The 22,234-nt window shown below is 58.3% G+C and overlaps 1 protein-coding gene and 1 long non-coding RNA gene across 14 annotated transcripts in view; one reads left to right on the top strand and one right to left on the bottom strand.

The window, feature by feature from the left end:
• RIPOR3 (RIPOR family member 3) overlaps positions 1-22,234 on the top strand; it is a 71,386-nt gene that overhangs the window by 44,724 nt on the left and 4,428 nt on the right. For 4 of the 6 annotated variants that reach the window (XM_082744905.1, XM_082744903.1, XM_082744904.1 and 1 more), the window contains 16 exons: positions 6,993-7,139; positions 10,150-10,228; positions 11,748-11,771; positions 12,085-12,138; positions 12,740-12,889; positions 13,078-13,141; positions 13,485-13,528; positions 13,696-13,821; positions 13,900-14,045; positions 15,528-15,657; positions 17,007-17,576; positions 18,408-18,538; positions 19,531-19,648; positions 20,286-20,421; positions 21,059-21,220; positions 21,857-22,018. In XM_082744905.1, the coding sequence (XP_082601031.1) occupies positions 6,993-7,139; positions 10,150-10,228; positions 11,748-11,771; positions 12,085-12,138; positions 12,740-12,889; positions 13,078-13,141; positions 13,485-13,528; positions 13,696-13,821; positions 13,900-14,045; positions 15,528-15,657; positions 17,007-17,576; positions 18,408-18,538; positions 19,531-19,648; positions 20,286-20,421; positions 21,059-21,220; positions 21,857-22,018 (2,243 nt within the window). Of the gene's footprint in view, positions 1-6,992; positions 7,140-10,149; positions 10,229-11,747; positions 11,772-12,084; positions 12,139-12,739; positions 12,890-13,077; positions 13,142-13,484; positions 13,529-13,695; positions 14,046-15,527; positions 15,658-17,006; positions 17,577-18,407; positions 18,539-19,530; positions 19,649-20,285; positions 20,422-21,058; positions 21,221-21,856; positions 22,019-22,234 lie in introns of all 6 variants that reach the window. The other 2 variants (XM_082744902.1, XM_082744900.1) reach the window with 1 other exon arrangement.
• On the bottom strand, positions 3,374-21,888 carry LOC309871664. 8 transcript variants are annotated; one of them, XR_014315412.1, is made up of 6 exons: positions 18,648-19,488; positions 16,011-16,130; positions 13,655-13,763; positions 11,408-11,525; positions 7,501-9,525; positions 3,374-5,220 (listed from the first exon to the last, which is right to left on the bottom strand). It is a non-coding gene; the product is annotated as an uncharacterized lncRNA (long non-coding RNA). The 8 variants fall into 8 exon arrangements; XR_014315411.1 differs by lacking the exon at positions 3,374-5,220 and adding an exon at positions 21,798-21,888 and having other exon boundaries at positions 7,146-9,525; positions 18,648-18,781; XR_014315416.1 differs by lacking the exon at positions 3,374-5,220 and having other exon boundaries at positions 7,146-9,525; positions 18,648-18,781; positions 18,893-19,488.

Below are 22,234 nucleotides of genomic sequence, written 5' to 3'. Positions count from 1 at the left end.
ATGTGCCTGGGAGGAGTGACATCTCAGGGCTGAAATCCTGGAGTGTCTCAATTGGAAGCACCCTTAGGAATCCCTAATTCATTCCACAAATATTTATGGAGCACCTCCTCAGCCCAGGCCCAGTCCCAGGCTTTGGGGACAGACCCAGGCCCCACCCTCCTGTCAGGGCCGTGAACAAGCAGCCAACTGTAATCAAGATGGATTCAGCTGGTGGCAAGTGCTGTGAGCAAATTACAACAGGGGGCTGTGGGAGGGCAGCAGGGGTCTCAGTGGAGGCCCTCAGTGAGGCAGTGGCACGTTTAAGGCCAGGGAGAAAAGCTGCCTATTTTGTGCAGACAACTGGGAAACTCCTCCAGGTAGAGGGGGCAGCCAGTGCAAAGATCCTGAGGTGGGGATGAACTCTGAGGCAAAGGAAGTGGGTGTGTCGCTGTCTTGTGGGATAGAAGTGAGAGAGGGAGAGCTGCAGGGCTTTTTGGGAGATAGTGAGGACATGTGCAGTGTAAGGGGAGCACCGAAGAAGCGAAGCATGAGAAACGGAAATTCCCAGAGTGAGCGCCCAGTCCCCCGCCCTGAGCCTCCAAGAGGAGAAAGTGTGGATGTCACTGTGAGGAAGGCATACAGTAGGCACTCCATAAGTGCTGCTGAGAAGGGCTAAGTAGGCTGGCCAGGGAATGATGATGTTCCTTGATGGAATCGCCCCCAGCTGCCTCTGCTGGTCCCTACCCCATGGGGTCTGTAACCAGGGCTGCTCCGGTCACCCAGCTAAGGGGGTCATCCAGTCACATAAACCTCCCAAGCCGTGGGGGTAGATCTTGTTCACCCAGCAGGTGCCTTTCTCTAATTCACACAGTGGTATCCTGGGGACTTTGTTCCTGTGACGGGCAAGGGTGGGGGCGTTCCACAGACCCTGCAGCCAAGGCCAGCTGCATGAGTGTGCCATGTGTGTGCACACTAGCGCCCTGGGCTCAGATGTAATGTTCTGCTATTCCATCTCGAAATCCTTAATATGTTTTGAAAAAAGCACCCTGCATTTTCTTCTGTACTTCCTCATGAATGGTCCTGCCTGTCGCTCTCCCCCTGCCAGAACTTTGGGGGCCTCTGGACTTCCTGCATCCATGGGAATGTCCCACAGGTCTCCAGTCAGGATCTCTGCCCAGATAACATCCCAAGATGGGTCCCTAGCCTCTTGTGGCCCCACCCTGGGATTCCTGGGGTCAGCTCTCTGGGCGGGAAGAGGACAGAGGGCATCTGACCCGGTCCCACGAGGGCTCATTGGCATCAGCAAAGACAAGATCACATCTCGCAAGGTCTGCGTCCTAGGCTGAGAAAGATGACCTGATGGCTGGATCTCTCCCGGGGGCAGCTTCTTCTGGAGGATTCCCTACTCAGGGAATTCTGGAGAAGTCCCAGCCTGGGTGGGTTCTAGGGTCCCTGAGTGACACCTGGCCTCAGTCTCTTGGGCCCCCTTGTCCATGGGGAAGGAAGAAACTGCCCACAAGGACAGGGAAGTAGCACATCTATTTTTAACTTCCTGTCTCTGTCCGACTCCCAGGAGTCTGGACCCTTGGCTCTGCGGCTGGACGACCTGGATTGGGTTTCAGACCTCACCTCCTGGCCTTATTTCTCCGGTAATCCAACCAGGCTGAAGCACAGCCACGCTGCGGAGGCAGGCAGGAAAAATAACCTCAGATAGGAGAGCAGGAGATGGAAGCTCACTGAGGCTCCCTTGGTCCCCAGCCCCCACCCCTGTCCTGGCACCTGAAACCCCTTTGACTTTGGCTATAGCTTTTTATTCCATAACCAAAGAATTCAATTGAGGAGGTGATCGATCTGGTGGGGAAATTTTACACTAAGGTGTGAATGATGGCTATTAAGGGCATATCTAATACATATATAAGAATGTAATATGAGGCCATATAGACTAGGGCGGGGAGAGGAAGTAGAGGCCCAGGCCCTGATGCTGTCCCATTCTGCCCCAGTTTATAGGCACGGCTACTTTTAACCCCTTCCTGCCACTCCTCAGCCAGTCAGCTCCCCCCCAGGTTGTCAGGAGGACACCCGTCTGAGCTAGGAGCCACCGTTCTGGCCACCCTGGGCGTTCCTCTGTTGGGATGGCTGGGGCACGTGGGGGTGAAAACTGACCAGTAGCCTTTGATTTTCAAGGAGAGGGACCAGAGAAAGAGGAGTGGTTCGGGGTGCAGGCTCTGGGGCCAGAGGCAGTCACGGGACCTGTTTCCTTGACTGTAGAGACGGCGACACCTCAGACATATGTGTAAGAAGGGGCTAACCCACATGAGGCTTGACCTCCGAGCGTGCCCTGTGTGTGTCACACACCCTCCCCGCCCACCAGTGTCCCCAGCGTCGGGAGAAAAGGTCAGCTTACACCATCGGCGCACCGGGTCCTGGTCTGAACTGTGGGCGGTTGGTCTTATAATTGCCCCCGCCCCAGCCGCAGCCAGCTCTGCCTGCCTCCAGACCCCGCACCAGCAGAAGCGGGTGCTGACAACCCCAGGCGGAAGGACCATCCTGGTGGCCTCACGTGAGGGTGGGGACCACTGGGTGGCACGTGGCCGTCTGGAAGCTTGCCTGGCATGCCAGAGGCTGTTTCATACTGAGTCCTCCCTGAGCTGGTAAAACCCCCGCCCCCAGAGGCCACTCCCTCCCCCGGGAGCTGTGTCACTAGGCCCGCCTGATGTCACCACCTGAAGGACACACACACACACACACATACATACACACATTGCCTTCCCAGGCTGAGCCAGCGCTCAGAGCGGCCACCACAGCTGGCTGCCCTGGGGAACCTCAGACAAGAGCCCTGAACTCACAGCCCCCCGCCCCCCACCGGAGGCAGACACAGCTGCAGCAGCGCAAGGAGGTCTCCAGGCAGATGGAGGCGGGGCCCGGCGAAGGGCACCCACCTCCTGGGGACTGTGGACCCCCCAGAGCCGGCAGGTGAGCAGGGTTCCTGCAGCCCCCCTCAAAGTGGCTGCCCCCGCCTCCCGCCTCCTGTCTCCCCTCCGGCTGGCCAGGGCCCCAGCCTGTCCGAAGCCCACCTCCCCGAAGGCCGCTGCCCGCTCGTGTCTGCCAGCCCGGAGATGTCAGCTTCGTGGAGGGTCTGTTCCAAGAGGTGGGTGAGGTGGCCTCAGGCAGGGTGAGGGAGGAGGGAGCACAGCCCCTTCGCCGGCCTCCAAAAACGAAACTTCACATCATATACCAATACGAGTGAAAGCAGGTAAGGGATGAGCGTATGGATATACCGAGCTTGTGCCCAAGCTGACTGGAGGGGCCTTCCCAGCTCACCCCCACGTAAATTTAAATTTATCATCCTGCTTTTGGTTTTGCCGTTGGCGTTTATTATCTTCTGGGACTCTGACACATACATAACACTGACCATTTGCACAACTCAAAGCTCTTTCCATTTATTTGCAACTTGGGCAACTCTCATGTAGCTACCTTTTTCTCTGGTGCCCATTTTACAGAGGAGAAAACTGAGGCACCGAGAGGTTCAAAAACTTAGCCAAGATCACAGAGCTTATAAGTGGGGTTACCACAGAGACCCTGGCATCTAGCTCCAGAGCCTGGGCCGGCTGTCCGGGGGCTCCCCCCACCCCCCAGCTGGCCTGGCAGCTCCCCAAGACATGGGTTTTGTCTGTTTCAGTTACTGTTTTACTTCCAGCCCCTAGAGGGATGTTGGTGTGCACTTAGCACTCACCAGTCAATATCTGTTGGAGGAATGAGTATCTCAGGGACGGTGCCATGGGGTCAGTCCATTTTACGGATTGGGAAACTGAGGCTCCAGGACGCTAAGTACCTGTGACCTCAGGCTGGGACTGGAACATGGGTGCCTGACTGGGGGCTCCTGTCTCTCAAGACAGTGCAGGCTCCCAGGCTGGCGAGACCCCCGATCTGCCCGGACCCTTCCTTGCTGCAGTAGCCTCTGGGACGCACTTAGCATTGCTTGGGCAGGGCCCGGCATCTCTGTTCCTCCCACGTTGGTTTGTGATATAGCTGCACAGCCGTGGCAGGAGCCCAGCCAGAGCCACGGCCAGGACGGCTCCTGTCTCCCGAGTCAGCAGCAGGTGTCTGTGTGTGGACCGCGCAGTGTCTGGCTGGGCTGGACCTACAGCTGGGCTGCCCACGGAGTCTCCTGGGGTGCCAGTGAGCTCCTCTGGGCCCTGCCAAGGGAGGGAGCTGGAGCTGTGTCCTGCTTGCCCCCTGCCTGGGTGTCCAGACCACAAACCTCCCCTCCTCCCATGGACGGATGGAGAGAGGCTTCAAGGGTGGGACCCTGGCCCCTTGGTTCCCCTCATGTGTCTGACTCGAGGAAAGCCCGGCTCTGTGAGTGTCTGAATGAATGAGTGAGTCTCAGACCCTTGATTTTAGGTCTCAAAAGAGCAGGAAACTCCAAAGGATGCCCAGGGAGAGAGGCATAGCTGGGTTTCTGCCCCCGAGTGGAGCGTTAGTGAATCCCCTCAGACAGTGGGCCTCGGACCAGCAGCACTGGCAGCCCAGAGGAATGAGAAATGCAGATTCTCAGGCCTCACCCGAGACCCGGTGACCCTGAAACTGTGGTGGTAGGGGGGGGGTCATATCAGATGACCCTGAGGGTCCAAGGGAACCCTGCGCCCCGCCCCTAGGTTGGTGCTTCACCTTCCAGGCTGGGCATCTGCCCACGGGTGGGTTTGGATCCCAGCTCTGCCACAGGCCTGATCCAGGGCAAGTGACTTATCTGAGCCTCAGTTTCCCTACCTTGCAGTAGGGTTAAAATCAATGTTTATATAAAGCCCTTAGCAGGCAGGGGAAACAGCAGACGCTCAGAGAACACCTTCTCTCTGTGCACCCTCGTTATGCTTCCCCGTTCTTATCCTCAAGGTCTTTGAAGCCGGGGAGCTAGCCATCTCCTCCTCCCTCCCCATCGCAGGTTGCCCCAGGCAGGGAGGACTCCCACATCCAGCTTCACCCTGCTTCGGTGGAGACTGGCTCCTTGCTCTGCGCCCGCCGTCACACACAGATTGGATGGCTCCTCCTCTCCTCCATGGCTCACTCTGACCCCCCCGAAACACCCTTCTGGGGCTCACCCCTCCTCCTGTTCTTCCTCTGAGGTCCAGCTGAGTGCTTGGGTTCCCAGACGTCTCTGCTCTCTGGTCCCCACATCACGCTGTATTTCCTTCCCTCGTTCTGTTCAGGTCAGCACTTACTGAATACCTACTGTTTTCCAGGCTGTGGGTCCAGGGAATGAATGATACGGTTAGGATATGATGATTATAACAGGGGGAAACACTTATTAAGTGCCTACTGCCTCCGCTGGGCCAAATATTTGACCTGGTGTCTGAGAGAATTCTCAGCACTGCTTTCTGGTTTAGGGTCTATTGTTTTCCCATTTAACAGAAAAGTAACTGAGACTCGGGTAGTGCATTAGCATAGAGGTGAAGTTCCTTTGACAAAGAAACTCCCCCAAATACAGGGACCTAAATAAGACTGCTTATTCTCCTCTGCACCCCTCCCCACCTCCCACTTGGCGCATGCTCCCCTCTCCCCCACCTTTCTTCTCTCCCCTCTTGCCTCCCCCCACCCCGCACCTCTCTCTTTCCCCACCCATCCCCCACACCTCACCCCTGCCCTGGACCTTAGAGCAGGGGTTGAAGCTGACTCCTTAGCACACCTGGGAGGAAGACAGGGAGGGAGGAAGTTGGAAAGAAAAGCTAGTGGCTCCTTTAAGAAACTGACCCAGATGTTAGCCTGAGTGTCATTTCTACCCTAGTTTCTTCTGTGAGAAGGGAGTCGGTGAAGCTACACAAGGTGCAGAATCATCTGGGAAACAGGGTCTTTAGAGGCTGAGCCTTTAGAGGATGGACTAAAGCCTGCCTGGTGGTGAGTGTGTCAGCTTGCCCTGATCTTGTACCTAGTAGACGAGGCATAGGATCACAGGACTCTAGAAGGGGCTTAGATGGCAGAAACAGCTCCTAACTGTAATGAGGGAACCCTCACCTTGTAGGACTGCAGTGACTCCTGACATGCTGCTGTATCCCTCAAGGGCTGACAGACACAGCTGTCACTGCCAGGAGACATCACTTCTTAGGATCATTCAGTCCACGCTACAACTCCAATAGGCTTAGCAAAAAAGAGAACCAATTGGCTCATGTAACTGAAATCCCATGGGCAGATTTAGCTTCAGGCATAGCTGGATCCAGGGACTCCTCGTCGTGTGGATTTGGCCTGCCTCCCCCTGCATCTCCATGTGTTGGTTCCATTCTCCCTACCATGATGCAAAGGACATGGCTGGCAGTTCTGGGTACATGTTCCCCCAGAATAGCACCGCCAGAAGAAAGAAACATCTGCCTGCCTGTGAATTTGGAACCAAACTCCAGGCAGGGTTACTGGCCAGACATGGGTCCTGTGCCTCTCCCTGAGCCAGGGGAGTGGAGTCTGTTGACTAACCCAGGCCTGGGACACATGTTTGACTCAGAATATGTGTGTGTGTGTGTGTGTGTGTGTGTGTGTGTGTGTTCATTTGTCAGGCTACCTCCCTCCAAACCACATGTATAAAGAGCAGAATTAGGGAGATGCCCAAGAGGAAAACTGAGGTGCTCTTCCCAGAAGGAGGGGCATGGATCCCAGACAGACTAAGCCAACAGGTGCCTGGGCTATGATCTGGCCTCCCGGCTTGTTTGCCTGTATAGACACTGTATAGACAAAGCACAGGCCTTTGGGCTGCTCGAATGTATTCCTCACCGTGTTAATTTCTCACGTCACGTTCTTCTTTGTCTTTTTTAAATCTTCAAATGCAAGCCTTCATTTTACAGATGAGGAAACTGAGGCTCAGAGTGTCTTGGCAACTTGCCTCAGACCACATGGCTCGGTGGCGATGGGGTGGGACTCAGCCAGGCCTCCTGACAGACTGCGGTTTGGTCACTGATCTCAGAGCGCCTGTCCCCGGGGAGGGCTTTGTCCAACATCCCTGCTCTGACCCCCCTCCCCCGCCCTTCTCACAGAAAGTCCATCCACGGGAACTCCGTGAGGTCTCGGATGCCTGCAAAATCCTCCAAGATGTACGGCACGCTCCGGAAGGGGTCTGTCTGCCCCGACCCCAAGCCGCAACAAGTGAAGAAGATCTTTGAAGCCCTCAAGAGAGGCCTCAAGTAAGGACCCTGTTTGTGGCCCTGAAAGTGCTCGTCCTCTGTCACCCCCTCCTCTCTTCTCCGCCCCTTGCTGAGGAACGCGCTTGGGTCTCGTCCGAGGGATCCAGCTCCTGCTTATCGCTTTAGCCCACGAGCATATCCTGGGGGCAGCCCCACGCTCGAGCCTGTCCTTGGGCTCTAGGGACACAGTGTGGGCTGTCGGAGGACGCTGGTCTCGCGGAGGTTATGGGTAGAGGGGAGACAGCCACGAAGGAGTGACGTGGTCAACAGTAACTGCCACCAGCCCTGAGGGCAATGAAGGACGGTGACAGCGAGGCAGTGCGTGGAAGGCCTAGCAGACAGGATGACCGGGGACACTCACCGAGGAGATCTGGGTGGTTGCGCTGGCCTCTGGGAGATAAGCGTCCCCAGCAGAGGGAACAGCACAGGGAAAGGCCGTGAGGTAGGAGCATATAGGACAGGAGGCTGGATCTGAGTGCAGGAGAGGCGGACTGGTTGGCTGCGCAGAGCCCAGGACGGGAAGATTCAGCCTCTTGCTCCACACCTTTTGCTTGAGGGCTTATGAAGCACTAGGCACAGGGTGTGGGAGTGAACAGAACCCAGAAATCCCTGCCCCGTGGAGCTTCCTAATGGGAGACAGACAGACAATAAACAAAATACACAGTAAGTCAGGTGGTGGGAAGTAAGTCAGGGTAAGAAGGCATGGGGCTGATTTTAAATCAGGGGTTCAAAGAAGCTCTCATTAAGAAGGTGACATTTGAGCAAAAACCTGAAGGAGTGAAGGAGTGAGAACAGCAGATAATGGAAAAAGAACATTCTAGGCCAAGCCAGCCACACATACAAAGGCCCTGGGACAGGAGCATGATGAGAGCATCAGGGGTGTAGGAAGCAGGCCAGCTTGGGAGCTGAGAGAGCGAGGGAAGTGTGAGGAGGTCTGGGGGACAATGGGGACCAGATGATATGGGGTGAGCTGGGAGCCATGAAGGGTTCCATGTGGGGGAAAGACGTGATCTGAGTCTGGTTTTAATAAGATCTTCCGGCTGTACGTGGAGAATGGACTGCAGGGGCCTGGGGCAGAAGTGGGGAGTCCGGTCAGAAAGGGACTGCAAGGGCCCAAGTGGGAGACAATGGTGGACGTGGCCAGGTGGCAGCTGTGTGGTCAGGGGACAGGGTCAGTTTCAGGATATATCTTGCAGGTGGAGCCGACAGGATTTGCTGAGGGAGGGGTCGGGGGTGAAGAGGGAGATGAAAGGAGGTAGTTGGGGCACAAACCTGAGGTTCACGGAGGAGGTCAGGGCTCTGGCTTAGGCGCGGTGCTGCCCCATGAGTAAGTCACAAGGGGGCCGCTGCCAGTAGTCCCTCCCTGTTCTTCAACCCCGAACTGGGCATCTGGGGCCATCTTGCTGCAGTCCCGGGCCCGCCCCTACCCACCCCTTCCCCACTTGCTACCTTGCTCTGCTCAAGTCTCTCCCATGGCTCCCTACTACCCTTGGGAAGACATCAGGGTCCTTTCTGACCTTCCATCTTTCTAGACTTTTCTTCTGTTATTCACTCCCCATCCTCACTGGCCCCCGGATATGCCAGCTTCCTCCACGTGCCTGTGCCTTGGCTCTTGTTGAGCAAGAGCTGGGCAGCGGGGAGTCTCCGCAGGCCGCCATTCGCCCATGTCCCTCGGTCAGCACACATGCACGCTGTCTGAATCCAATGCTGTTCCTTCCTGCTGGGATGCCTGTCCCTCCCCACCCCCTGTGCTCCTGCTCTCCTTGCCTCACTAATTAGTAACAGTGACAGCGCAGTTCCGGCTCATTCCGGGACTTCATACACATCGCCCCCTCGAATCCCCGAAGAATGCTCTCAGAGAATCTCCTAACCTCCTCCCCTTCAGGAGAGGAAACTGAGTCCCAAAGTTGGGAAGCAACTTGTCCACGGTCCCGCAGCCAGGAAGCAGGGCATAGGGTCCCTGCCAGCTCAGGGTAAATGTCACCTCCCCCACTTGCCAGGTCCTGACTGCCAGCCCAGGGGGCATCCAGTACACTTGGCCCATGATGTGCGCTGCACGACTGACCCAATGCGGGTGCAGAGTGGCAGTGAGGGGGCACATGTGCCTAGAGGCCATCTTCAAGGGCTCATCTCCCGAGACTCCCTCTGGTGATTCCTGTAAGGACCCCGCATTTGGGACTTGTCTGGGCTCACTCAACAGCATCCCCTTCTTCTTGGGGAGCCCAACCCCTGAGTGAGCAATGGCCTGGCCGGTGGCGGTGTAAGGGGGCCCAGAGAGGGCGAGTCACCTTCCTGGGGCAGCCCAGTAAATCCATGATGAAGCAGGATGTGACCTCACCCCGGACCCCAAGGGCAGACTTCAGGCTTCAGGTCTAAGGCTCTTCGGCTGGAAAAGAACATGAAATGTCCCGTCCGGGCCCACAGCTTTCTCTGTGCCTCCCAGAATGGGTCTTCCAGCCCCTTTCTGCTCCTTGGTCCTAAACATGCAGACACCAGGACGGCCTGCCTTTGTCGGGGAGGGAGGCATGCCCTTGTCGAACCCTCCATGGGCTGGGGTGAAGACAGGGGCCTCTGAAAGTCACTGCCTGGTTTCAGATTTCGGTCCAGCCTCTTCCCTGTTGTGACTCTGGGCTGAGTTCCTTGCCAATTTTGAGGGTCAGTGTGCCCATCTCTAAAATGGTAATAGTAATAACAGTAGGACCTATTTGTGTGGCTGTTTGGTGAATTAAAGCTGCTTTTCCCTTTTGCACAGCCCTGGGCCCACAGCCCTCAGCGTGTGGGGTCTGGAGGCTGAGCGAGCTGGGGCCAGGCTTCCGGGGCGCGGGATGGCTCTGTCCCTCTGAGCTCAGGTCTGTGCCTCGACTAGCTCCTTTCTTCTCCCTCTTCACCCCCAACCGCCGCTGTTCCTGTTGGCAGCTGTGGCCGCCTCAGCTCCAGAACACGGGTCACCTGGCCTTTCTTTTCCTCTTCTCGTTCCTTGGCGAACTGCTCTTCCTCGTTGCCCTCACAGGGAGTATCTCTGCGTCCAGCAGGCGGAGCTGGATTACCTGTCAGGTCGCCACAAGGACACCCGCAGGAATTCGAGGCTGGTGAGACCTCTCCCTGCCCCTGCCCCTTCCCACCCAAGCAGCCTTGGTGGGGTGCAGAGATGGGGTCCCCCTCACCCCCGGCTTGCATCACGGGTGTAAATCTCCGTCTCGGAGCTCAGAGGCCTAAGGGATGGACTGTCTGTATTTTCCGATGATCCCACCTCACTTGGCCCCAGAGGGATTTTTGCCTCACAGGTGGATAGGAAGCTCTCACCCTCCCTCCCCCTACTCCCCTCCCCATCAAGCAGTTCACCCCCACTCTCTGGCTCTAGAAGCAGCTGTGAGGTAGGCAAGTGTACAAAGTCTCCTCTGTTCTAGCTGCTCCCACTTCACAGATGGGCACACTGAGGCAAGAGAAGGGGTGGCCATGCCAGGGATCTGGGGTCTTGCCTCCCTGGACACGGCTGCTTCTCAGCTTTCTGCCAGTTCCTTTTCCTTCCAAAGGCTTGAGAACTTTCCTATTTCTCTAGAGCTTACGTGGAGTCTTACCTCCATTAGCACACACGTCCCACTTCTCATAAACGCAAATGTGGGAAACCACACACTTTGGGGGGTTTGAACCCACCTGTCCTTTTGCTTGACACCCCCCCTCCCCCGTGTTCAGTGTCCCAGCCTGTTTCACCCCTGAGGACAATCTAGGATTTCTCTTTCCATATTTTCCTCCCTGGTCACGTAGTCATGTAAGCGCACAAAAGCGTCGAGAAGGTTTCAGTCAACAGTTGTCTTAGAAAGACGAAGGTGCAACCTACGTCCCACGTCTGGCTTTCTCTCTCTAGTGAATCTCTAACCTCGTGGAAATTCCTCCCGGCTCAGGCAGGGTGATTTGAGCTACATGGGCATATGAGGGCCTGTTCGGAAATAGAGTTTTTCGGCACATGGCCACGGCCGACACTGACATGTTGGGTGTGGCTGCGTGCGGACCACGTGGCAGAGACCCCGCGACCCCCAAGGCCGAAACTATTTCCTGTCTGGTCCTTTATACGAAGATCTGCCCAGTTGATATGTTCTTTTTCTGGCCACCCCCGGCCCCTGGCTTGACTGGGCCAGTCTTGATTTGCATTTCCCCAAGCCTGCACCCCCTGCCCCTGGGGCGGCCCCTCCCTCCGTCCCTCTGCCCATGGTCAAAATCACCCCTTAAACAATCAGACTGTAACGGTCCCCATTTTGTCGAGGGCTTACCGTGTCCTTGACTTTCCACGGCAACCCTATGGGGCAGGTGCTCTGTGTTATGGCCACCCTATTTTGCCCGAGGAGTTGGAGGCTCAGAGGTGTGGAGTAACTGGCCTGGGACACACAGCTGGGAAGCAAAACCAGGCTGAGAACTGCCTCAGCCCAAAGCTCGTGTGTTTATCGCTCTTCCCCTGGACTCCAGAGCAGGCCACTGACTGCAGGCCACAGAGGAGGGAGTGGCTGCTAGTTTTTTGTCATCTGAGTTCAGATGCCCCTGGGATGTGGCCTCATGGGTCTTGGAGGAGCACCTGGAGACCTGAAACACCCCCCTTCTTCTCTCCCCCCCCAGGCTTTCTATTATGACCTGGACAAGGTGAGCGAGACTTTCTGTCCGCAGGGCTGTAAGCGGGGTGGGCCGGGGCTGGGCCCTGCTGGGTGAGAGGGACCATGTATTTCACCCCTCGGGCTGTCCTGCCGGAGGCACGCCTGGGTTTCCTCCCTATTTTACAAAGGGGGAGACAGGTTCAATGACAAGCCTTCCTCGAGGATGGTGAGGGGCTGGCCTGCCTTTGAGCCCCATTCTGTGTGTTAGAACCCAGAGGAAGGGGCAGGGGCTGGCGGCCGGGGGGAGGGGGGGTGCGGCCCACACTACTTTGAAAGCACCTTTTTTTTTTTTTTGGGAGAAGCAAACTCGCTCTGTGGAAAGGCATATCCGGAAGATGGAGTTTCACATCAGCAAGGTCAGCCTGCCTCCTGGAGGTCATGGTCTGGGGCTGGGACTTCTTGGAATTCCAGTGGATTGGCAGGGGAGAGGCTGAGAAGGAGCAGAGACTGCAGGGGCTCGGCCCTGAGGTTGGGGTCAGTGGGAAAAGGGGGTGCTGGGCTCCCCAGGAGTGTGGGGTTTAGAGGGAAAGACTTTATGCTCCATTTTACTCTCCCATTGCAGAGATGGGAGAGTAGAGGCCCAGAGAGGGACAGGATGGGCCCAAGGTCACACAGCAAGGCCTTTAAGCTTTATACTCTGCCAGCTCTTCCATGCCCTTGTTTTACTCTCCCGGCAGCCCAGTGGCTCGGCAGAGTATCACAAACCTCCCTTCCCCGTTTTACAGTCCAGAAGTTGCACAGGGAGAGGGGAAGTGGTGCATTTGCCCACCCAGTTCACTAGTTTTTACTGTGCACTGCCAGGCGCTGCGTGCAGAGTGCGTAAGCAGTGTGGTCTCTGTCCCTGGGCTCACGTTCATGGGCGGGGGACCCCAGGAGCGCTGACCCTGTAGTGCAGGGCTGCGTGGGGCCCCGCACCCCGGCATGGACAGCACCCAGCAGCCCGTGCACCTGTCACAGGTGGATGAGCTCTACGAGGGCTACTGTATCCAGTGCCGCCTGCGGGATGGAGCCTCCAACATGCAGAGGGCCTTCTCCAGGTGCCCGCCCAGCCGCGCCTCCCGAGAGAGCCTGCAGGAGCTGGGCCGCAGCCTGCAGGAGTGCATCGAGGTGCGTGGGCCGTGGGGGACGCAGAGGGCAGCCTATGGGGGGGTGCCTGGACCCCGAGGAAGCATCCCTCTCTGTCCGCCCCGCTCCACCGCCCGGGCCTCTGGCTGGCAGGATCTGCGTGCTCCCCCTCCTCCCACCTCACGTGGCCCTGGGCTGGTCCGCGAGCCACCTTGTGTGGGGCTTTGCAGGACATGTGGCTCATCGAGGCGGCCTTGGAGGTTCACCTGGGAGAGTTTCACATCAGGATGAAAGGTAACCGAGCTGAGAGCGGGAGGGGTGGAAGCCAGTTCGGGCGGGGGCCTCAGGCCTTCTTGGGGGCCCTGGGACTTCTGCTCAGGGTGGGGCTTTGGTCAGAACCCCAGGGCTCCAGGCAAAACTCCGGGCTTCCTCTCATGGGACTTGTGACCTCAGCAGAGGCCCGGCCCCTGAGTTGGACGTGAGGGGCCAGTCCTGTCCACTGCCCGTCCTGACGACTTATCCCTCCCTGAAGCAGACACCCACACTTGGGTAGGAGGTTCCCCAGTGAGGGCCTGAGGTCCGTGGGGTGGGGGGCAGAGTAGGCCAGAGAGGAGATGAGCCTGTCTCTGTGTTCCAGGCTTGGTGGGCTACGCACGCCTCTGTCCCGGAGACCAGTATGAGGTAGGGCCACCTCTGCTGTCAGGCCTCAGGGTTCCTCCCCACCAGGCCTTAGGGGGTTGGGAGCTGCTGGGAACCAGGGTCCTTGCTGGGGGACCCCCCAGACAGGTGGCAAGGGGGCGGGCCTACCTGGGGCAGCTGACCTATCCCTTCCTGGGCCATGCCCACAGGTACTCATGCGTCTGGGCCGCCAGCGCTGGAAGCTGAAGGGCCGGATCGAGTCAGACGACAGCCAGACCTGGGAGGAGGAGGAGAAGGCCTTCATCCCCACCCTGCACGAGAACTTCGAGATCAAGGTGGGTGGGGCCTGGGGCACGGGGCCAGGGTGCCCAGGGACTCAGCTCAGACGCCATCCACAACTGCCCCCCACCCAGGTGACAGAGCTGAGGGGCCTGAGTTCACTGGCAGTGGGCACGGTGACGTGCGACATCACGGACTTCTTCACCACCAGGCCGCAGGTGATCGTGGTGGACATCACAGAGCTGGGGACCATCAAGCTCCAGCTGGAGGTGCTATGGAAGTGAGTGGGGGCCCGCTGCCTTCCCGGGCTTTGATGCCCCTCCCCAAGGCCAGCCCCAAATTCCCAACCACAGGACTCCCACCCACAGCGTGAGCGGTGAGAGGCCTCCCTTGCTCCCCCTGGTGGTCGGACTGCAGCCTAGCACCCACCAGTGGGCATCCTGCCCTCATCCTGCCCCAGGGACAGGCTGGAACCTAGACTCCTTCGTAGCCTCTGCCCACCCGCCCCTCTGAGTTCTCGTTCCCTCTTACAACTAGAGACCTGTGCTGGCCAGGACCCTTTCCAGAGGCCTCCTAGTCTCCGCCCAGGAAGACTCACCTACAGCCCCCTTCACCGCCTTCCCCTGCAGGCACAGGCGGGCACTCACTTAGCTCCCTTGGACCAGGACCCCATGGATGGGGGATACTCAAGAAAACAATGCCTGCCTGGGGTGGGGGGCTCTCCGTCAGGCATTGCAGGGGGCAGGGGTTGTTTCCGGCTGTTCCCTGAATGCTGGTGGTCTGCACAGGCTTTGTGTTTGCTCTTCCTCTAAATGAAACCTATCGTTTTGAGAGAATTCTCTTCTCTTCGCTCTGCACAGCAGGTGCTGCGGGAGCTGAGGGCTGAGGCACGCTTCCTCTGGGCGGGTGCTTGCTCTGACTCTTGGGGCCAGTCTCTCCAGTCTCTTCTTCTTGGGGTGGGCATCCAAGTCTGGGGTCCCTGCTGCTGCTTTCTCCCCAGTCGGGTGAATTGGGGCAAGTGAGCAGCCCCAGCCTCAGTGTCTTCACCTGTCTAGTGGGGGCGGGGGACACTTCTTCCTCAGGAGGCCCCTTTGAGCCCATAGGGACTTCCATGGGAGGAGGCAAATCCACGGCGGCAGGCATCTCCCGGCCTGTAGCTGTCCTCGGCAGGCTGGGAAGCCTTCCCAGGACGTGCCTGCAGCGTCTGGGCCCCACAGAGCCAGAGCCAGAGCCAGGCCTTTGAGTGAAGGAGAGAGAGCAGGTTTCCGTGTGGTAGGGAGATTCCTAGACCTCCTGGCTCCCAGGGCAGGCTCAGGGAGGGCCCGGCTGAGCCCCACTTCCCCTGAATTTCACACGTTCTTTTTGGATTCCCGGCCTTACCTGTGACCAGGACCGACAGAGGTCCTTTGAGAGATAATGGTGCCCCTGGTACAGATGAAGACAAGAGGGATGGTGATGTCACTGACCCAGAAAACGGCAGAACCGAGTGTCCACTGTGCCTCTGCTGAGCTTCTCAGGGGGACCTCCAAAGGGGGTGCCATTTACATGAGCCGTCTGGCTCAGGCCCTTCAGGGTGATGGGAGTCTGGGATGTTCCCAAGGGGGTTGAGCATGTGCACCTAGAGTCCCTATGCTGTGCCTGTGACCCCAGGCCAGGCCCCCGCCAAGCCTCTATCTCTCTTAGAAGTACCCCCAGGTCTGGTCTGTGCTCCGGGGTCCTCCCAGGCGTGGGTGACGCCCTGCCCTTCTGCTTTCTCCTCCAGCCCATTTGATACTGAGAGCTTCCTGATGTCACCCAGTCCCACAGGCAAGTTCTCCATGGGCAGCAGGAAGGGCTCCTTGTACAACTGGACCCCCCCAAGCACCCCCAGCTTCCGAGAGAGGTATTACCTGGTGAGTGAGCCTCCCCAGGGCAGGGATGCTGTGGCCACGCGGGGATTGCGGACGGGGGCCGCTCCCTGGGGGCTGGTGTGCGGGGCTGGGCCGAGCAGCCTGGTGCCTCCGGAGGTAGTAAGCCCTGGACTCAGCCTCCCTTGATTTGGGGCCATCCTGGGTGGGTTTTGGGGCTCTTCCTTCCTGTCAGCCCTCCGTTCTGGGGGCCTCTGGGCTCGGTTCTGGGCTTGCCTGGTTCTCCTGGAGGCCTGGAGGCATGTTCTCTGGAGGGTTCTACCACCCCCGTCATAGCCTTGGCCTCCAATTTACTTGTTTTAAAATTAAATTTAATATATGTTCCTAGTAGGTAATACCTTGACATAGTGTATAGTAAAACATCTCTTTCCCATGACCTCCAGAGATCCGGGTCCTCTCCTTAGCACAACTATTGTTGTCAGTTTCTTCCATATTCTGGCCATGGTGGGCCCAGCATACTTCAGTTAAAGAAAAAAAAAAAAAAAATCACATCTGGCCCAGAGTATGGACTCTGTAGCCAGACAAGGGGGGCGTCACATTCCATTTATGCCTCTCACTTGCTGTGTGACCTTGGGCGAGGCACTCAACTGCTCTGGTCATCAATTCTTGTATCGGAGAACTCAAAACAACAGCACCGCTCTGGTGGGGGGTTGCAAGGATTAAACAAGTGAATACACGAGAAGGGCTTGGAAGAAGGCCTGATGAGAACGGCTGGTGCTGTGGGAACATCAACAGTTACTAGTGGTCTAAGGGGAGGGAAGGGCTGCCGCAGAGGGGGTGAGGGCTCGCCCATTCCCGTCACCCATTCAGAGCTCTGTGCCAGGCCCTGTTCTAGGCCAGGTGAGGACGGTGTCCTCAGGGAGCACCGCCTGCCCAAGGGCGTAAGGACCTTGGGAACATCAGCCAGGAAGGGGACTCTGGGGGCAAGGTGGGACTTGCTCCTTAAAATAGTTTGTGCAGGGGAAGGTCCCCAGTGAGGGTGCTGTCTGAGTGAGGGCCTGAGGGGACAAGGGCACGATCACAAAGACCAGGGGGAAGAAGGTTCCAGGAAAAGAGCACAGTCCCTGCAAAGGCCCTTGGACAGGAAGGCACGGAGCCTGGAGGTCATGAGCAGTGGTGTGGTGGCCCCAGGGGCTGGAAAGGCACAGTGAGTTAGGACCATGGGGATCTGGGCAGAGACACTGCAGGGTCCTGTCAGCACCTCCCGGCTACCGGTAGCCTTGGTGGGCCTCAGTCACAGCGACAGGGTGGGTGTCTAAGGAGGGAAGCGCCGCTGGGGGCTTTGTCCTGGTTCCTGGTGTGACAGTGAGGCTGGTCCTGTGTCCCCTCCCCAGTCTGCCCTGCAGCAGCCAGCGCAGCAGGCTTTGCTGCTGGGTGGGCCAAGGGCCACCCCCATCCTCAGCTACCTATCTGACAATGACCTTCGGGGCCCGGGCCTGCGGAGCCAGAGTCAGGAGCTGCCTGAGATGGACTCCTTCAGCTCCGAGGACCCCCGAGACACGGAGACCAGCACCTCAGCCTCCACCTCGGATGTGGGGTTCCTGCCCTTGGCCATTGGCCCCAACACCTCCATTGAAGAGGAGGCCCAGGAGGACGCCCAGCCCCTGGGTCTGCTGCCAGAGATAGCCCATCTGGCGGGAGCCACCTTCGTGGAGCAGCCTGGCTGGAGGAATTTGGGAATAGAGGACCCTGACCTGCCAGGAGGCTCCCCAGTGCACAACCATACAGCCCCGGGCAGCCAGAAGGACCATGACGAAGGAGAACCCGAGGACAGAGTGGATGGGCCAGAGGTGACCCTTGAGAGGCCCCTGCAAGAGGTCCTGGATTTACTGCGCTCCGTGGACCCCCAGCCACAGCTGCGGGAGCTGGAGTACCAGCTTCTCAGCTTCAGGGACCGGCTGAAGGTGGGCGTATGCGTTTACCAGGGCCTAACAAGGGGGAGTCGTCCCTAGGGGCAGCCGGCCTGGGCTGGCATCCTGGTCAGTGTCTTCCCTCTGAGCCTCAGTCTGCTCATCTGTCAAGTGGGGAGAACCATGGCCCTCACTGGCTGGGAGGAGGATTGTAAGAGGAAGTCGGGGATCGGGGCAGATAACCTGCTCTGCGCCTGGCCAACAACCTCAGCTAGCATCTTTTTTTTTTTTTTTTCTTAAAGATTTTATTTATTTATTTGACAGAGATCACAAGTAGGCAGGGAGGCCGGCAGAGAAAGAGGAGGAAGCAGAACACCCAGCCTCAGCCCCACCTGCTTGGGTCAGAAGATGCTAGATGGGGCGCCTGGGCAGCTCAGTGGGTTAAAGCCTCTGCCTTCAGCTCAAGTCATGATCCCAGGGTCCTGGCATCGAGTCCCGCATTGGGCTCTCTGCTCAGCGGGGAGCCTGCTTCCCTTCCTCTCTGCCTACTTGTGATCTCTGTCAAATAAATAAATAAAATATTAAAAAAAATAAAAATAATTTGGAATTGGTGGCCAATATTTAAAAATTGACAGCTTCCCACAAAAATCTAAGTTTCCAGCTTTTTTTTTTTGTTTGAGAATCAAACAATCTGACAGCCCTGGCCCTGGCCCTGTGGGCTGTGAGCCAGGTGAGGCTTTTCAGACCTGTGTCCCTTGTGCTCCTGCGCCATCCCTTGTCACAGGCTACCTGCCTGTCCTTCACTGGGGGCGTTTCACTGGGGCAGTTGAGGCTCGCAACCTCTTCCTAAGGGTCCGAGCTGAGGGCTCGCTGCTCCGTCCACAGCCCCGCCGAGCCCCCCAGGAGCACGCCTCCGCCGAGAGCCTGATGGAGTGCATCCTGGAGAGCTTCGCCTTCCTCAACGCCGACCTCGCCCCGCAGGAGCTGTCCCTGTTCGGGGGCTGCCCGGGACCCCAGTAAGTGCGCTCCCTCCCAGCACAGACCCGGGGAAGCAGCCTCTGTTCCAGGCCTCCTGTGGGCTTCCAGCCGATGCCATCTATGGCCCTCGGCCCAGTCTGTACTTACCTCGTCTGTCTGTCGTGCTCCCCGCCCCTGCGTGCCCACCGCCTGGCGCGGAGTGGGCCGGTACTGACCACTGAGTGAATGACAGTCCCCCAGCATGGTCCTCAGCTCTGAGCAATGGGCTGTTTCGTGTTCATCTTAAAAAATGACAGTAAAACACACGGTAGAACCTCTGTGCTCTGCCTCTCGTACGGGCAGCAGTGAGCAGTGACCCACGCTCCCTGTTCTTCTGCACAATCTGCCCTCACCTCTGACATCCGCCTCCTCAGCTCAGCAGCCCCGTCTGCCCCGCTCACACCTGGCTCCTGGACCAAATCCAGGGCAGCAGAGGATACACAGTAAACTTCGTCTCCTCCTCTCACAACCCCATGGGGAGGGGCTGGCACTCCCACCGACATCCCAGGGTCACCATGTCCTCGGGCCTTGGGCTCGGCTCCTACCATGAAGTCCACATGGTGCCAGGCCTGCTGGCTGGCAGGGTTGCCCTCACCCCTCATTGCCCTGAGCTTGGTATTCCTGTCCCCACTTTACAGATGAGTACACTGAGGCCGGGAGGGCAGACCAGTCCTGAGTCACTAAGGATTAGTTTGTGACCAAGTCCCGAGCTAAGGGTTAGTTTGAACTTCTGACTTCAGGTCGCCCACCTTGGAAAGTGTCCCCGGCTCTCCCTGTCTCCAGGGCTCACACCACGCCAGCGCCTGTTCTGAGTTGTTGCGGGCATTTGCTGCTTTTCTCTGGATTTCTCCTGGGTGGAGCTCTTTCTCCCTGGGGCCTGGAGTGAGCCTCCCTGATCAGAGCTCTCCAAGAAGGGAGGGTGTCTTCCCTCCTCGGAGGGAGCTGGGCTGCTAACTGGAATGGTCACCCATTTCTTCTCGATCCAACACAGGAAGGACAGGATCCCGTTGCCCCCAAGGAAAGCGTCATCTAGGGGGCTCACGGCCGGCACCCTGGAGCTGGACAGGTTGCTCACGGTCCACCTCCAAGTTTGCAAAGTTCTGCTGCAGGTGACTAAGGGATGGGGGTGGGGGGTCGGGGGTCGGGGGCGGCTTGGTGGGAAACCAGGTTGGGGATGGGGAGTCCTCTTTGCAAAGAACTGATCTTGACGGTGGTGGGGAGCACGTGCAGGGAGGACAGCCCCACCCTGAGAGCCAGGGAGACTCTGATTCCTCTGTGGAAGGTTCAGGCCTGGGAGAAGAGTCACGCGGCCCTTATGTATCCCAAGTGCTGGACCAAAATCAGACACCGCGGCTCCTTCAGCTGCAGACACCAGAGCCCCCCTCCAAGCTGGCTCAACCAGAAAAAACTTTCTGGGTCACAGAACTGAAAGGCCCTGGAGTAGGCTTCAGGATCAGCTGGATCCAGGGTTTCAAATATTCTCAACTGGGTCTTGCTCAACTCTGCTTGCCTGCACTGGCTGGCTTGCTCCGCCAGGGAGGCCCTTTCTGGTGGCAAAGGTGGCCCCTGGCAGTCGTAGCCTGCATCCCACCATCTCTGCTGCCTTGGTGCCTCAGGAATCCCCGGATGAGAGCTACTGTCAGGATAGAAAGGAAGGGCAAGGGGGAGGTGGGAGCTGCAGTCGTGATCTCGGACCTCAGGGGGCATGTTCTGGGCTAACAAGGAGCATTGTGGGCTGCTTTCCAGAAACTGGCCTCTCCTAACTTGTCGAGGGTGGTCCAGGAGAGCCTTCTGGAAGAAGCTGCACAGCAAAAGCAGGTTCTGGAGATGCTTTCTGTGCTCGATTTCGAGAAGGTCGGCAAGGCAACATCCATCGAAGAAAGTAAGTAACTGCCTGCCGCCCACGGGCCGCTCTTGTGAATGGCAGGAAGCGAGGGGCTACGAAGCCCAGGGGAGCCTCGCCTTGCCTCCTGACTGACGTTCAGAATTAACTGGAGTCCGGGGGGGGATGCGCCGGGGTGGCGGCGACTGGGCTGAGCTCTGACAGACTGTAGACTGGGCCGCCCTGAAGTCGGCGGCACTCTTCCGTCAGCTGTGTGACTCTGGGCAAAGGATTCACCTCTCTGGGCCTCGGCTTCCCCATCTGTATAAAGGGGAGGCCCCTCGAGAGTGTTCAGTGACCTAATCCTCAGGACACTTCTGAGGCGCAGAGCGTGCACTAAAACACAAACAGTATCAGTGCCCCCCAACCTGCCTGCTCCCTACGGAAACTCCGTGTGTCCACGAGAAGCTGGAGGCTGTAGCTGTCCCAGTTGCTACGGAGACCGCGGGGGAGAGGCCTGGCGAAGCTGAAGCTGCCTATCCTCGCGGGTCATGTGGGACGTGGGAAGGGAAGCTGCGTGGGGTCCGGTCACCCCTCACCTCCCTGACCCCTCCGGCCTCAGAGCGGGAGGAAACCTTTGGGTCGCTCGTTGCCGGCCCTTCCCCACCATCCGTGGGGGCCTGACCCGGGCTTTCAGTCGTTCCGCAGGCCGCTCGGAGGAAGGGGTGCCTGAAGCTGTGGGAAGGGTGCGCAGAGCCCGGCAGGGTCCTGTCCTGCGCCGGCACCACGCTGCTGAACCAGCTCAAGAAAACGTTCCTGCACAGAGTCCGAGGGAAGTACCCGGGACAGCTGGAAATAGGTACCCGCACTTCCCACAAGCAACGCTGTACTGAGTGCGCTGGGGATTTGGTTCCAGCCCTGCCTGCATCCCCCGTGTCTTCATGGCACCAGAGGGAGGACACTTCTCAGCTGGCCCACGAGTCACCTCCTCTCCCCGGGAGTAGGAAGGAGCTTGCGAAACCGAAATTGTCGGCCTTTGCCGCTTGGTCCATGTCTCTGCAGATGGACCGTGTAGCTTCCACCAGAACATTAAAGGGGTTAAGAACGAACGCTTATGGGAAGGGAGGGAGGAAAACGGTGTCCTCCAATGCTGGCTGGACTCTTCTCAGAACTCAGAGCATCTCCCTTCCAGTGGCTCGGGAACTGGGGCCGCTCTAACCAGCACGGGGCTGCTACTCGGCCTGAATGTTCCCAGACACGGGGCACCCCGCCCAGCCCAGCCCAGCCCAGGGCAGGAGACGCACCCCCAGAACAACGCCTGTCTCAGGGCCCGCAGAGCCCAGCTACAGCACGCTCCTTCCGTCAGGCAGGGGAGGCCCAGGGAGGGACATCGCCCACAGGCCACTAGAAAACCCTTTAAACTGACCCAGCCGCACTTGGCGGAGAAGCTCCACAGGGCCTGGTCTTCCCTCACGGCCTCTTCTTGTGCCGCCAGCATGCAGGAGGCTCCTGGAGCAGGTGGTCAGCTGTGGGGGGCTGCTCCCCAGAGCCGGGCCTCCCGAAGAAGAGACGGTCACCTGGTTCCAGTTCCACAGCTACCTGCAGCGGCACAGCGTCTCTGACCTGGAGAAGCATTTTGGCCGGCTCACCAAGGAAGGTAGGGGCTGGGAGGCTGCTGGGTGAGGTTTTATTATTTTCAGGGTCTATCTGAGCCCTTGCTAGAAAGCCTTCCTAGAGATTCCAGGAGGCCCTTTGAAACCAATCCAGACTGAGCCATGGTGATCACACGGGCCTGCCCTGGGATCTGTTTCCCCATGGCTGCTGGCAGCGGCCAAAGAGACCTGCAGCCGTATCGCCGACGGCAATCAGAGGG

Source organism: Mustela nivalis, assembly GCF_964662115.1.
Source record: "Mustela nivalis genome assembly, chromosome: 8".
NCBI classification, from domain to species: Eukaryota; Metazoa; Chordata; class Mammalia; order Carnivora; family Mustelidae; genus Mustela; species Mustela nivalis.
Note: the sequence above shows the minus strand (reverse complement) of the source record. Positions and strands in the feature narration are given on the sequence as shown.